Raw genomic sequence first — 16,514 nt, 5'->3', positions numbered from 1 at the left:
GGTGTCTTTGTCTAATCTTTTGGAAGTGACGTAAAAATACAAGTGTGCATGCGTGTCTGTGTACTTCAGGGTAACCCGAGAATTTGCGGCTTCATGTTGATCTATTGGCGCGAAATATTTTTAATAATTTAGAATGTATAATTAGTGTTTGTGCGTTATTAATTCTTGTTGGACTCTTTTAGGTACCTATGTTCAAAATATATGATTATTTTGTACTTAAATTTAGAGACTAGACATATTTTAGAAGGAAATTATTAAGTATTATGATATTTTACTGATTTTAATTTATTGTGAACAGCGTAATATATTATGTTAACTGTAGAAAAAAATATTTCGTCGGGTTCCCTTTTGAAAATTTTCACCCTTCGCCACTGATGTGCTTTTCACGAATTGAAATAGTACACTTACCATCATATGAATTCCAAGAGCATTGCGTCTCTCCATTTCCTTACAAGACAACTTAACTTCGATAAGCGACGGAAACGGAAGTGAAAACATCTTCGCTAGCGGAAGCGTGATTTTCTTACACGTGTGCATTTTCAAAGTTTACGAACAGTTTGTTGTGTTTCTTCAAATAACTGTTGTATCTGTTTTAAACAATTGTATTAAAAGTATACTTTTTTGTAACATTTACGAGACGTCTAAAAGCCGGCCTTATTTATTAATAGAGAAAAAGATAGAGATTCATAGCCGTTCTTTTTAGATGTTGGAAACTTTATTGGCATTACGTATTAAGTAATTTGTAATAATTTATTTTTGTTGTTACACTGTTTGTTTCTGTAACTGTACTATAATAAAATAAAAAATTAAATACTGAAATTCCTACTAAATTGTATTCTATTTTTGAATATACATTTGGATTTTCTCATATACCTACATTTGGATTTTCTCATATACCTACATACAAATGGGTTTTCTACATTGATATATGTTCAGTACAAATAATATATCGATGGTTTTCTACATCTTCTAACATAAATAATTCCAGTGATATTTGATGATTCGATCTGGTATCATGTCCTAATATAAGATAAATAATAGCATTGATGTGATTTTAATATGTCGATACATTTTGATTCTTATTTATTTTTGATATAATTTTATTTCAGGACGCTGACACGGTAGAGAAACTCAACGAAAGCGGCGAGCTGAGGAAAATGTTGAAACCTTATAAGGTTAGAGAAGTTTCATTATATTATATTCTTATTTATTATCTGGTGGTAGGATATATTTTATATCCGCCCGGATAGCGACCACCGGTTAAAACCCGCCATAGTGTATCGTGTAAGTGTGTCGCGTTACGGGATCAGCCTGTGTATAGCCCAGTACCAACAGGCCGGCATAATAGTGTCGACTACCGATGGCTAATCATCTCTCGTCAGTCGACATTCTATTGGACCCCACTCCACTATAAGCGACGCTGTGAGCAAAAATTAGTTACATGTATAGATATATGAACGATGTTTCAGACCAATAGCCTTATAATTGCCATGCTGGGCTTTGATATTAGCAATTTATAGTAGCAGAAATAATAATTGCTAAGCAATGAACGATTTTTCAGAATCATATCAAAACAAAAGAGACTTAAAATAAAGAAAAATCTCTTCAGTTATATGAACAGTATAGATTATGTCAATAAGACTTGCTTCTCAGCGAAAACGTTTCTTATTACAATTTATTCTTGTGTTAGATATCAAAATTTAAAAACCCCGAGTCAGTCTACGTAATTTAAATTAATGAGGCTTTAACAACGCCAGTTAGTACAAAAAGAGCACTTATTACTAAGTAACTAAATTATGAATTTGAAAATACGGACGAAAAAAAGAAGGAACGGTGTTTCGTATAAACTATATTTAGGGTTTTTACATTTATTTATTATAAAAATTAACATAAACTAAAATAGTCATTATTACTTATAACAAAAACTGTACTAATTTACAAAAGAGAATAATTTGTATCAAATTAACAAATAATCAAGAACACAAAAATAGCTAGCGAAAAGATTGTGAACGTCCGTCCGATCCAACAATTAATTAATGACAGCTCAAACAAATATATCGACGACGCAATGGTCAGCGCGAGCTGGCCATTTTAAACCAAAGAGGATATAATCCTACGTTATAGTTGCAGCTAAACTAAGCCTCCCGGTCTTCTAGAAGAATTTGCTAACTCGGCCTCTCCTGAAGAAGGTGCGTCCTCGCCCGTATTGTGGCTTGGGCTGGATGACCGCTGCAACTTGTCAACATGAACCCAACTTCTTGCAACGAACTTTCAACGTTGCTTCCACTCGTTCTGTGATCTTCGATCTCATCCTCATCACCTTTAAAACACATTTTTATATATTAGAGAAGTCAGTCAATAAATGGTTAAAAAGTAAGAGACAGAGCCCTCAGGATATCTCAGAACTAAACTAGCAGAGCCCTCAGGTTACTAGATAGTATGAATGTACAGAGCCCTCAGGATATACAATTCAAGAAACGCAGAGTAAGAGACAGAGCCCTCAGTTTATCTCAAAACTAAAATAGCAGAGCCCTCAGGTTACTAGTAAATATGAATGTACAGAGCCCTCAGGATATACAATTCAAGAAACGCAAATTAGAGACAGAGCCCTCAGGTTATCTCAAAATACACTAGCAGAGCCCTCAGGTTACTAGTAAATATGGATGTACAGAGCCCTCGGGATGTACACCCAACAAACGCAGAGCCCTCAGGGTGCGTTATCAGTACTACATCCGCCGCCCCTTGGGTGCGGAGCGTACCACAAATGCAGAGCCCTCAGGATGCATTACACTATGAGTAGAGCCCTCGGGATACTCGAAATACACTTAGCGCTTAGTAGATCGGGCCGTTTTGTGCGGAATGCCGGCTCTGGGTCTAGCCAGCCCCACTCCTTCCAGAAGCGCAGGATCTTCATGACTCCTCCACAGGCTTCTCGGAGTGACCCCGGTGTAGCGAGGATTTCAGCCCGCTGTGCAGCTACACCTCCGCATTCCAGGATAACATGGGAGGCTGTTTCGTCATCCGACAGACATTCCCTGCAAAGGGGTCTGTCGATGATACCTAAAACATATAAGTGTTTGTTAAAAAGGGAGTTTCCACCTCCATTGGTACTGCACACCTTTGCGGAGTAGATCAGCGATACATCTCGTTCGCAATGAATATCCAGGTATGTATCTCCTGAAGTATCCAGCGAGACCTAAAAATTGTCTCACCTTCTTAACGTTGTTAGGTATACAAGATTTAACTAGAGCTTCGATTTTATACGCGCTCGGCTTTACCTGACCAAAACATATTGTACGACTCAAATATTCAATCTCCTTCGTAATAAAAGTACACTCCTTAAGATTTATTGAAAAACCTGCAGTAGTCAAAGTCCTTAATACTTCTCTGAGAGTATGCAAACCTTCCTCGACCGTCATGCTTGGTACGAATACATCATAGAGCAGTGACTAGTGGCAGACTCCCCGTCCGTATAGGTCGCAGTACATTGCCTGCACGATACACCTCGTAACGGCGAGTATCCGAAACACGGTGTATCCAGGCGTCGCACGTGACATCTTCCCGACCAATGAGGTGTGCCTGCGCGCTCACCGCGATAGTCACGTAGACCATGGCGCGCGAGTGTACCTCGACTATAATCATCGATATATACAAGCACCTTGCCAGATTCAATAAAAGGTCGTAGAGTTCAATAGGGAAGATGGTTGGAAGCTTGTACAAGCCTGGGATCCAGTTCGACATTTAATTAAATCGGAACCCAAAAGACCGGCTGCTAGACTTGCAAGACACTGTGAGCTCATTCTGCGTAAACATAAGAAATCTTTAGCCGCAGAGTATTACTTATCATACGTTGGTATACGACAGGGGCGTTGCCAAGTTCATATGGCACTTGGCACTTTAAGATACTCGCAATACCCTTCAGGCGTTACGAAGCCCGTACATTGAATTGAATCGTTATCCATTTTAATTTGATGAAAGCCTGTAGCCATGTCAAGGCTAGTAAAATAGACGGCCTTGCCCAAAAACGATCTATATGGTCTTTAATAAGTGTTAACGTATAGCGATTTTTAACAGTAATTGCATTTAATGCACGGAAGTCCACACACATTCTGTTACTACCGTCTTTCTTCTTCACAAGAAGAATGTGACTAGAGAACTCAGATTCCGGTTCTCTAATTATCCCTTTATCGAGCAAATCTTTAACTATCTCTTGGACTCGTATTTTCTCATGATAGGACGTTTTGTATGGTCTATACACTATGGGTGTTTTATTGTGCAACCGAGTATGCATTGATCCAGTGGTAACAGTAGTAATGGTTGTACCAGTAACGAAAAAATTAGAAAATTCATTAATTACAGAAAGTAACTGCTCCCTCTCAATACCAATAACAGAAGTATTAATATTGAATTGATGCACAACTAATTGTACATCAAAAACTGACTTGGATCACGTTAAACTTTGAGCACCTCGCATTCGGGTATAAACCACACCCTCTATATTAAGTAAATCGGTACCCAATATTACAAGAATACTGAAATATTGATCGGGCACCACGTGGAAATCTAGTTCAAGTGTAATCTCAGGAAATTCAACAGTTAACGTAGTAGAAAAGCTCTAGCTTTTCTACTACGTTAACTTGAGTCTACTCAATATGATCACTTCCAATACCACGCAATGTACAAAAAGAAGGAGTTTGGGTACACTGAAAATGTTTGGTTACTGATTCCGCTATTAAAGAAATTTGAGAACCACTGTCTATAAGAATATCTACAGGAACCCCTTGAATCACTGTAGCTGCAATATCATTAAACTTGTATTCATTTACAGCTTCGCTTCAAAAATTTACATTAGATTTTCTGCGTGATTTAATACGCTGTTTTGCGAAACAATCTTCGACCTATGACCCATCTTTTTGCAAAAGCCACACGGTTCAGACCTTAATACTAAGCTATCTGTATAAAACCGCTTCGAAGTTGACGACTGATTTTTATCAGATTCGTTATTTTGTTTAAAACGTTTAGAGCAAGTGGTCTGTTTATGTCCAAACTCCCCACAAGTAAAACATTTTGACTTAGCACCTGAATTATCTTTTTGTGCGAATAGTTTTTATTGTTAGGATTATTATTAGGACGTGATTTGATCTGTGCCTTCGAATAAGGTTTAATATAAAACTGATAAAAAGCTAACTATATCACAAGGTAACAAATTCGTATTCATAGCAGCTGACCGAATTTGAAGCTCTGTTATGCCACGCACTATAATCGCAGAAATTAGTTCCTCACTTAACCCCCGAACAATTCTTAAACGCACTAGTAAACGTCTAGCATATTCAGAATATGTAGAATACTGATCTGAATCGGTTTTTAAAACTTCGATAAGAATATTTGCAATATCTACTCGACGCGGGCACAATGATTGGAACTCTCGTTTGAAATTCGACCAAGAGCGATCATTAGTTGTCCACTCATTAAGCCAGATACGAGCATCACCTTTTAGACAAAGGCCTATACGTGCTAAACATTCACGGTCGTCCCATCGGTTAATATTTTGCAGATGTTCTACCTCATTACACCACACATTAAAATTATGTAAGGATGGGTCAAAATTCGAAATAAATATTTGATTGGATCTTACCGGGTTAAGCGCCTTGATGACTGTTACTAGCTTATTTGTCACCTCATTCATAACACCTTCGGTGGTGGAAGGCGACGCACGCATCCACGCTACATGCGCGGGATACATTGCTAGGCGTTGCTGGTAGTGAACCTCCAGCCTCAGGTCCTCCAGGCCCGCACGGCATCGGTGGTGTAAGCGAGCGTGCGGTTTGTCACGCGGGTAGCTGCAGTGCACGCGAAGTCACCTCAGCACACACAGTAATTTTATCTGCATTGTGAATCCTGGAATCATTTTATTCAAACGCATTTAATCTAGAAATTACAGATTCAAGCTGTTGCTCAATTCTCGAAACGGAAGAACGTTCACGACTCCTAGTTCCACTTTTAATTTTAATATTCGGCATGGCGAACAAACAAGAAAGTAGGGATTAAAAACAAAGAATTTAAATTTTATACACGTCTTAGAAAATGGCGTCAGAATGTGGCACAATCCCACTTCTGAATTTAGGGTTTTTACATTTATTTATTATAAAAATTAACATAAACTAAAATAGTCATTATTACTTATAACAAAAACTGTACTAATTTACAAAAGAGAATAATTTGTATCAAATTAACAAATAATCAAGAACACAAAAATAGCTAGCGAAAAGATTGTGAACGTCCGTCCGATCCAACAATTAATTAATGACAGCTCAAACAAATATATCGACGACGCAATGGTCAGCGCGAGCTGGCCATTTTAAACCAAAGAGGATATAATCCTACGTTATAGTTGCAGCTAAACTAAGCCTCCCGGTCTTCTAGAAGAATTTGCTAACTCTATATTAAATTATAAAGTTTATTGAACTGTTTCGATTGCATTCCAGACTCTCTTGAAGATAAAGAGACTACAGTAAATATTATAATTCATACATACATACATACGTAACATCACGCATTTATCCCCGAAGGAGTATGCAGAAGCGCAACTAGGGCACCCACTTTTCGCCAAGTATGTTCCGTCCCATGATGTGATAGGGGGCGAGCCTATCGCCATATCGGGCACAAATTCCAGACTCCGGGCTGATACTGAGCAGAAAAACCCAAATATCACTTTGCCCGACCCGGGATTCGAACCCAGGACCTCAGAGCGCTATTGTACCGGACATGCAATACAACTACGCCACCGAGGCAGTCGCCGTATTCATGGCGGAATGGCGACAACGACTGTCGCAACCCTTGGCTGGGCACGCCACGATAGCGGCGGTAAGTCCCCTCTTCGAGGTGTGGCTGACGAGACGTCACGGCGTCCTCTCATTCCGGACGACGCAGGTACTGACCGGTCACGGCTGCTTCGGCAGGTACCTGTATCGGATCCGGGTGGAGGATACGCCCGAGAGTTTTACTGTGCGGATCGGCCGGAGGACACGGTGGAGCATACGGTGGAGGTGTGCCCAGCTTGGGCTGAGCACCGCCGTGTTCTCACAACGGCCATAGGTGGCGGAGACCTCTCGCGTCGGGGCCTGGTAGAAGCCATGCTCCGGGGCGAGAGAGAGTGGACGCAGTCACCTCCTTCTGCGAGGACGTGATGCTCGCAAAGGAGGTGGCGGAACGGATACGGCGCCAAAGCGCCCAACGTCCCATCCGCCACGGCAGACGCACAAGACGCGGGCGTCGAACGTCTGCTGAGGATCGTCGGCCTCCGTAGGCGCGGACCGTCGGGTGACGAGCATTGGGTAGCTCGTCGCCCGAAACACCCCTAACGGCTTCCGTGTGTACGGCGCGTAGTGTTCCACGCGCGCCTCGAAGAGCAGTGTCAGTATAATTTGCGGGGCCCTTTAGGGCCGGTGCCTGCCTAGGTCTCAATGCCACCGGATCTTGGACCTAGGCACATAGGCAAAGGATGGGAACACCGTAGGTTCTTAGTCAGTAAAAGTCTGACACGCCCTCCCGCCCATCCCAAGGCGGGAGATAGTCAACTGACGATTTACCTACGTAAAAAGGCAGTCGCCGTATGTAAGAACGTGAATATTATAACTCAAATTCTTACACACACAAATCTATCCGTTAATCCGTCAAACCCTCCCCCCAAAAAAAAACATTTATTTAATAACTGACGGGAAATATAATGTAACATTTGTATACTTACTCACATAGGAAAAAACTACAGAGACAGCTACGAATTAAATAGCGGAACTTGCGGAAACACGCTCTAATATATCGAACACGCTCTAAATTGTCGAAAAATAAATGCCAATTGAAATCATTTGAAAAAAAACTAAGGAGGCAATATCCCAGTTAACTATATTAGAAAAAAAATCGGCATCTCTCTGCACTGCATAGTTACCACGACTCGACTTTTCATTTATATTAAAAGCTTTCGAGAATTTTCGCTGTAAATATCCGGATCAATAGTCGATGCATTAACTTAAAACTTTGGCTACAACCAGTTAGCCTTTGACAAATTCAAAGAAATAGTATATAAGTCTTTATATTCTAGAAGCTAGAGCACTATCGAAACTGTAATGTTACTTGGCTTTGACAAACGTAACAAAGAAGTAGGAAACTTCAAACAGGCCGCCATAATTGTGTCGACTAGCGAGGAATAAATGTCTCTAGTCAGTCGAATCTCTATCAGGACTCAATCCACTTAGCATCAGATACAGTGAGGTCATTTTGTCGATCCAGTAAAAAAAATAGAGTCATTTGTGAATCTACTGGTTTAATTATATATATTTTTTAGTAACAGAAAAAATATATATTGGAATTTTCTAAGCTTTATTAAAATTAAACTTTATGTTAGTGACATAAGTCATATTTTGTTTTGTATTGACGACTTTTATTCCGGTAAAACTATTTTCCTACCGAAGTCATAAATACAGGTAGTTCATATTTATACAACGCCATTACTATAAGCGAGTTTGAACAACGTCAATAGTAATGCAGTGAAATCGACTCCTTGTTGCTTATTATTTCAAGTACATTTATGTAACTGAATGTAGAAGTCAGAGCCGCAATGAGAGAATTAGAAATTGGATAAAAACCCTAACAACCCCTTCTTTACCTTTCCTTTAAGGTCGACAGTACAATCAGTATTATTTTGTAGACATTACTTTTTTTTTATTAGGGTGCGGCATTGAACCTTCTGCACCAGATGTTGTGTTACCAGAAAGTGTTGACATTAAAAGGGTTGTTGTTGACAGCTTATTTTTTTAATATATTTATCAAAAATGTACGTCATCCAAAATCGAATGGAAAAAATATTTTCAATATGCACCCAATATTAAATAAGTTATAGAGCTTTGTAATTAACTGGAAGGGGTAGCTGTCAAATAACAGTAATAATGTTCTGTGACGTCACCAAGTCTCGCCGGCTGAACGTTGCATGCGCGAGAAAGAGATAACACTTTTGCTCACAACAATATTTTAAATATTAAACACGGCTTAATTTATTGCCCAATTTCGATGCTGATTTCAAAAATTTCTCATTTGCATTATTTTCTGTTACTTATACAATGAGGTGCCAAACCAAACATAGAAAATAAACCTATTATTCCAGCTTGTTCATCATTTACTCAGTGGGATATATTTTATTAAAAAGTCGAGGTGTCTATCAACCCGCATTAGTCCAACGCAGTGGAAGAATGTTTATAGACAAGTACCATACTGTAGCAGAGGATATCCTAGCGCAACAGTGGGCTACTATTCAAATAGAACAGTTACTGCTGATAAAATATCGACAAAAGCCCGAAATTAAACTCTTACTTCTGACTCCGGCCCTGGCATATTAAGTATTTAGCAACACTCACTAAGTGTTAACATGTTGCGTTACGTTCATAATATACTTAACACTTTATTCCAGTATTTGCTTTTTCTTTTATTTGGTAAAAGTTAGCTAAATAAATAACTGCGTAATTCAATTAGGCATATGGTTAAAAATGCCTTAGCAATCTTTGAAGTAGAGTTATGTCTACTTATAAGAACTAACACTATAATGTTAAATAATAAATGCTTCTGTATTATTCAACACGCATAATTAAAACAAATATCCACATATTTTGGTTTGTCGTGGCAATATCTATTTTCACCAACCTTATTGAAAGCAGGCAATAAAAACACATTAAAGTAATCTATCAAACCATATTCATTGCAGGACATCTGCCTCTCCTAGATTGCATCTGTTGTTATTAGTATCGCACCCACCCTTACCGCCATGATTTTTGTCATCAATCCAACAGGCACGAAGGGAAATTCAAAACAAAGTTAAAAAGACAGATATTAATTATGCAAATTGGCTCACATGGCTTCTCTTATAAAACAAATAAAATTGAACATTAATCCCTTAAAAAGCATACGACATTCAACCTTTTGAACTAATTCTCCGGCTTCTATCTTTCAAATATTCCAAAAAACCTTAGATATCGTTGAGCTGGCTTTGATAAATTATTTCTTCCGCGAGTTTAAATTCAAAGTTATAGAAGGATTTGAAACTTCAAAAATATATCAAACTGTAACTGTGATGAAAAATGATTTTATAAATCCCAGATTTATCTTAACGTCTGACTGAACTATATTATATTTGTCGATATACATATATGTATATAACTATGTTTTGCATCCATCGCCAGGTGACACTTCTACCAGAAAAAAAACCGACTATAATATACTATTCAAGGATCAGAATATCAATTTGGGACATGGCTTTCTGTGTGCCAAATTCATCCAAATGGTTTCAGCGTTTCAAAGTTTACTTCAACATGTAAATATTCACTCCTTATCGATTTTTTATCATAGTGTTGCGGACTACAGTGACATCTATTGGCGTTGTGGTCACAACTTTACGTCCATAGATCAATTGTAATTCTATGTTAATATTTTTGTGTCGTCTATGATTGCGCACCATTTTTTTCTCTCTTCTTGTGTTCTAAGTGTCGCAAGGCGGTTGCACATCAAATTTGTAAAACCATAATCCACGAAATAAACAACACTTGAAACAATCAATAAAGAAAACTCATTGAAGATATCCCCCTTCCTGCCCTAACACATAGTAATATCATTTATAATGAAACAAGCAGTTCATAATATCTTAGCGACGCGCCCCAGCTTATACGGGGAACATAATCTATAGCCAGATGACTTCACAGGATCACTGAGCTATTCTGAAGGTTTCCTAAAAATGTCAATAAAATCGCTTCAGACGTTTTAGTGTCCATCTGAAACATACATTCAAACATTTGTTTATATATATCAATATCATCATCAACAGCCACAGGATGGCCACTCCTGAACATGAGTCTCCCCCAAAGATTTCCAGATGATACTCACTTTAAAAAAATCGAAATTATACCTTGGCCATAACTGAAAATAGTAATTATTGCAATCGCAGAAGGAACAGATCTGCCTAGCACTTGGATGCAGGCTAAAGGTCTATTACATGCCTACATATTTTTGAGACGCACTGAGTTTCCAACATACTCATTTGTATATAAAAAAATATGATCCAACATCGAACAACGTTTACTGACCGTTATAGCTGCATTTGAAGAGCATCGTCGTTTCAAAATATGTTATGTTCAGCCTAACATTGTATGAAAATAACATGAATTCATCGAAACTTGTCTGGACGTTATAACCTATGAAATGATTCCTCATAAATTTTCCGTTTATTGATACTTGATACGCCATAAAAGTTAGTCTCGGCGAAATTAATACATTTTATCGGGTATAGAAAATTCCGATGTTTTCACGACTACGATAATGGAATGTTTGGAGTCGATGGAAATATTGTCGCGGAAAAATCTATACGACCAATGTTGTGATAGAGATACTATATTTTAATTATGAGTTTATAAGAACGATGTTTTTTTAAAACGGAAAGTTATTTTTTTAGATCTATCTGGAAATATATGTTTTTCTTTTACAATTATAATTTACTAGCTTTTGCTTGCGGTTCAATTGAGTGCTTCTGGAGATGTTGGTCGAGACTCTTTGGCAACCCATGCGCAGAAACGGAAATGAGGACAATAATTGTAGAGTCCGCATCCCACATTTCAGTATCCTCGTGTGCCAAGTTTCAATATTTATCTATCATTATTTCGGCGTTAACAAGGTAATCTTCATGCGGAACGGTGACGTCAACAAATATTGCACTTTGAGATAATCCATCTACTATCACAATATCAGGCTTATTTACAACAATAGTCCTAGTCAGTATTCTGCGGGAAATCACGACATAAAGGCCAGTCCTTTCGGAAGGCTTCAGGGACATGAATCCAACACGTAAAAGCCCTTTAAGATACATTACTCTTGTTGGGGTCTATACACCTTACAAGTACTCTTTCTATCTGTACTTATGGAGGAAATACTGCCAAAGACGGCGCTTGCAAGCTGCAGGGACTATTGCAAAAAAAAAGGAATTATTCGGTATTCTGTGTCTATTATCTTTATTTGAAAGGTTCTTTTTTTACATTTATACATACACATTTTTAAAAAAATACACATATAAAAATATAAAAAAACGTATTCTTATTTTTATTTTTGCTAATACTATCCTTTTCTCTATTCCAGAGTCCAGATGCATGCACAACCTGCCAAGTTTGCGGTGGATTCCGTCTTCTTCCGTGCCGCATCTGCAACGGATCCAAGAAGAGCCTCCATCGAAACCATTTCACGGCAGAATTCGTCGCGCTTAAATGTATGAATTGTGACGAAGTAGGCCTTGTGAGGTGTGAAGCATGCTCTTAATATAAGTACTATTAAACAGCGTAGATAAGGCAGATCGAGGTAATGAATATGCTAATTGCTGAAGATTTTGGTATTGAACAATTATCGCAAATGGACTGGTTTGACGGCTTTTTCTGTGTCCAAGAACTGGTCTTAACATCGTATTGATCTAGTAAGTCGGGAAAATAAATCTCGATTTGCAAAATTGTTTGCAACTGAATACAGATGTATAAACGGTCTCAAGTATTGGATTCGAAATGAATATTTTATGCGGAGATAAATAAACGTAAACTGCATTGGTTCGTGATGTCTTATAGATCCCTGATGTTATTATAGTAGATGTTATTATTATTGAAAATACGATCTGATTCAATCGAGTGATTTCAATTTATCTTTTTATAGAAAAAATTAAATTGATGTAGATAAGGATGGCGCGAATTTCAAAACTTAAAGAACATAAGTTCTTTAATTATGTGCGCTGATTGCATGAACTTGATCTTTGTTGTTCGAAAGCAATGTCATGTAAAATATAGTATCAAGATTAAATCTGCTTAATGTAGCTACAAAATAGTCTAAAAGGTTTTTGTTTTTACGCCTGCTACAGAAATGCTAGATCGCTATATTACTTGACGGGTTACTTTATTACTTTATGAAAAATACCATAAAATGCTCATAATTACTTAGTATTAAGTACTTTTGTAGAACTGTTTTATAATTCATCCCTAATTAAAATAGAAAATAAAAGAACGTCCAAAAATCCATTGAATCCACAATAAATTTCGACCAAAAAACTTTTTTCAACTTTGTAATTTTGATATACAATTATGTTGCTATGTCAAAATTTATGAAAATTATCTAACGATAAAGGATTCGATATAAGTAATCTTCAATTATCTTCCGATTAACAAAAACGTATTAAGGAAGATATATTTGAAATCTAAATAAACAAAATAAATGTACGAACTGTAATAAAAAAATCACAAGCTTTTAAATCGTGGCTGCTTCATAAAATGAATTTATTGATAAGGTATCTTAGTTATATGTAAGAAAAAATGTTTATGCACTAAATTCTGTGGGCATTTTTATTATAATAATAGTGGTTGGTAGAACGAAGAAAGAATTTTTTTTCGCTAAAATTGTATAAAGGCCGCTATAAAATTTTTAGGTTAGGTGTAATTTACATTTCGAAAAGGATAGAATCAATACAAAATGTATTCCGGTTTGAAGAAAATCGTAGCCAGTGTAACTACTGGACACAATAAGACTTAACAACTCATGTCTCAGCATGGCGAGCGCAGTGGAATACCAAACAATACTTTGTAATTCAATGTGTTAGATGGTGTTTCTATTATTTATGGGTGGTCGTATCACTTATCATCAGGCGAACGGCAAGCTCATCTCGTCATTCAAAGCAATAAAACATTTAATTATGAAGTGTTAGTCTCAGATGTACTATAATTTCGGGGCCCTATTCCGTCTACGAGGGCATATCCGTCTGCAATTACGGGCGTTCGAAGTACAGCTTTCGCAGCTATATAGGTTATATAGTCAAAAATTCCTTATTCTTTCTTATGGTTAATAAAACTGTCCTTCAATAGCACGGTGGTAATTGCAAAAAGACGAAGTCAGTACATAAAATAGAATCTCGACTACTCACAACACAAGAACGAAACGCCGCAATAGATAAAGTAAAAACAACGATAAAATTGGGAGAGGTAAATCCACCAAATGTGCGCAGTTTCCAAAAGGAACATGGACAGAAGATCAAATCAAAGTATAAGATAAGCCGTTAGAATCTGTTGATGGATTTGACATTTATACTAGAAAGCAAATCGTCCGTAATAGGAACATGTATTACAAGATCTGTAAAAATCACATGTATTGTTAATGGATATTTTAGAGATGGATTTTATACAATAAATATTAGATGTTTCTGAAGATTTTTTAATACATATTTATGTTAGTAAAATTCCTTTGACAGTCAAATGAAAACGAAAACAACATTATTTTTTCAACAAATTGAATTCTAAAATAAAACTTCATTAACACAATTAAGTATTCACAAATATTATTCAAAATTTTGTAACGCGCCAATTTCTGTTCATCGGTGAACGACTTTTAATTGAATTAGTTTTGTTCATTCAAATAATTTATCAAAGCATTCGAACATCGATTGTTTATTGACCACTGAAGTGTTTGAAGGTTCATCAACCGAACTTTAACACTGCGCAAAATAACATTAAAAAGTACTGTATATTCCTATGACCTTAATTTCTTTGTACTTATTCATAAAGAGAAATATAAAGTATTCATATTTCAATATAAAACTGTATGCATCAAATACTTTCGTATTTTCCTATCCTTTTCGAATAATAAGGCTTAAATCAACACTCGTCTGATTTTACCAAAAAATGGATGCGTGTAACTTTTTTTTATACTTTTCATGAATAGTATGCCATAACTTAGATGCAATATCATATTTTTATACAAGCTGTTTATAGATTTTATACCTTGTAGATATAAGTTTATGCATGATTTTTGAATAAACACATATGTTATATGATTGTGCGGTATTGTATTGTGAAGTACAGTTAGTTGAATATGTATAAGTATTATCTTGCTCAAATATATTCTCTTATGATTTAACATTTCCATGTCTAAAATTACCAATACAATGATAAACTATTAATATTATCAGTTAAAAATTTTAGTGTTAAGTATTTTTTGCGTCGACTGTACTTCATATGTCGAGCCAAATGGCGGATCCGTCCAGTTGTGATAGTATAAAAATAATCCTAATTAATTATATTTAAACGATATTAGCAATGAATTGTACCCCAATATTAACATTAATATTGTAAGGGTGTATTGTAAATAATTTGTTTTAATAAATATTTTTTTAATTACCTATTTGTTGTTTTAATGGAACCACTTATGGACATAAGCAATGAAGGTAACATTCGTCGCCTGTTTGATGTACATCTATACTTACCAAAGTGATCCATTAACGTATTCAGTCTATTACAAAAAAAATCGCAGCTATGCTTAGTTAAAACACAAATTTACTCGATCAGCTGTAAGTCAAAACCCGCCATCTTGCCTCTTAAGGTTTAAATTAGGAACTGGTTATGTTTTTGACAGCTATTTAAGCAATTCTTTATATTAACGCTAAAACAAAATTATAAGTAAGACTGAATATTTTCAAGCTTATCATTAAGGTGATCCTCCCAACGAAACAGCGTGCTAGCCACATTTCTTGAAGCTATCAACTCGAAATTTATTACTCATATGAAAAAGAAACAAAACATTACATTACTAAAATATGTTATCTTAACTTTGGTAGTTGTAAAATATTAATAATGTGGATATTGTGTCATTAATCTATACATATATGAAAATGAATCCCTATTTCCCTTGGTCACGCCATCACGCGTGAACGGCTGGACCGATTTCACATTTTTTTTTTGTTGTGTTTGTTATTGTCAGTAGAAGGTTCTTATGAAAGAAAAAATTCAAAAATTGCGCGGATGTTTAGAAAATTTACCAAAACTTAACGAAAATATTAATTTGTCATTTGTTGTATAACTGTCAATTGTTTCAAATAACTATGCGCTGCAAATTCATAGTTAAGACGGGACGACGTCTGTCGGATCAACTAGTTTCACAATAAAAATGCCACTAAAATTTTTCATTCAGTGCATCACCTAAAATACATACCACTTTAATTAATTAAACAATGAAAATAAATATAGCCAACATTAACGGGAATTTAAAAAAATATTTCTTATCTATTTTATTAGTACATAAACAATAACAAAACATTGTTTTCCTTGTACCATGCTCTGTAACCTATACCTAAAACTGATTTTTAAAAAAGCAACACTAGTTTCTTACCTGGTCTCCTCCGGTAAGAAGTGCTTCCCCCACTGGTAGTAGAGGTTATATTAGCGAAATCTTAATAATGTATAACATTTTACATGTTCAAATAAATTATTTTATTCTAAAGAGGTCATACTTAACCTCTTTGGAATAAAATAATTTATTTTTATTACAACAAATATATCATACGAGTCTTATATTGGTCAAATACAAGCATTCATGTTAAACGTCCAATATTTCATAACAAACACACGTAATATAAACACGTCACGAATAATTCTCGTTGCTATCGACAAATACGGCTTACTATAACA

General features: G+C 36.1%; 1 protein-coding gene across 1 annotated transcript in view; it reads left to right on the top strand.

Moving 5' to 3' along the window:
• LOC115448028 (glutaredoxin domain-containing cysteine-rich protein CG31559) overlaps positions 1-15,231 on the top strand; it is a 96,516-nt gene extending 81,285 nt beyond the window's left edge. The window contains exons 4-5 of the mRNA XM_030175328.2: positions 1,110-1,175; positions 12,166-15,231. Of these exons, the coding sequence (XP_030031188.2) occupies positions 1,110-1,175; positions 12,166-12,342 (243 nt within the window). The 3' untranslated portion in view covers positions 12,343-15,231. The remainder of the gene's footprint in view (positions 1-1,109; positions 1,176-12,165) is intronic.
• Positions 15,232-16,514: the final 1,283 nt, after the last annotated feature.

This window comes from Manduca sexta, chromosome 7 (assembly GCF_014839805.1).
Source record: "Manduca sexta isolate Smith_Timp_Sample1 chromosome 7, JHU_Msex_v1.0, whole genome shotgun sequence".
Taxonomy (NCBI): Eukaryota; Metazoa; Arthropoda; class Insecta; order Lepidoptera; family Sphingidae; genus Manduca; species Manduca sexta.
This window is presented reverse-complemented; position numbering and strand designations above follow the sequence as displayed.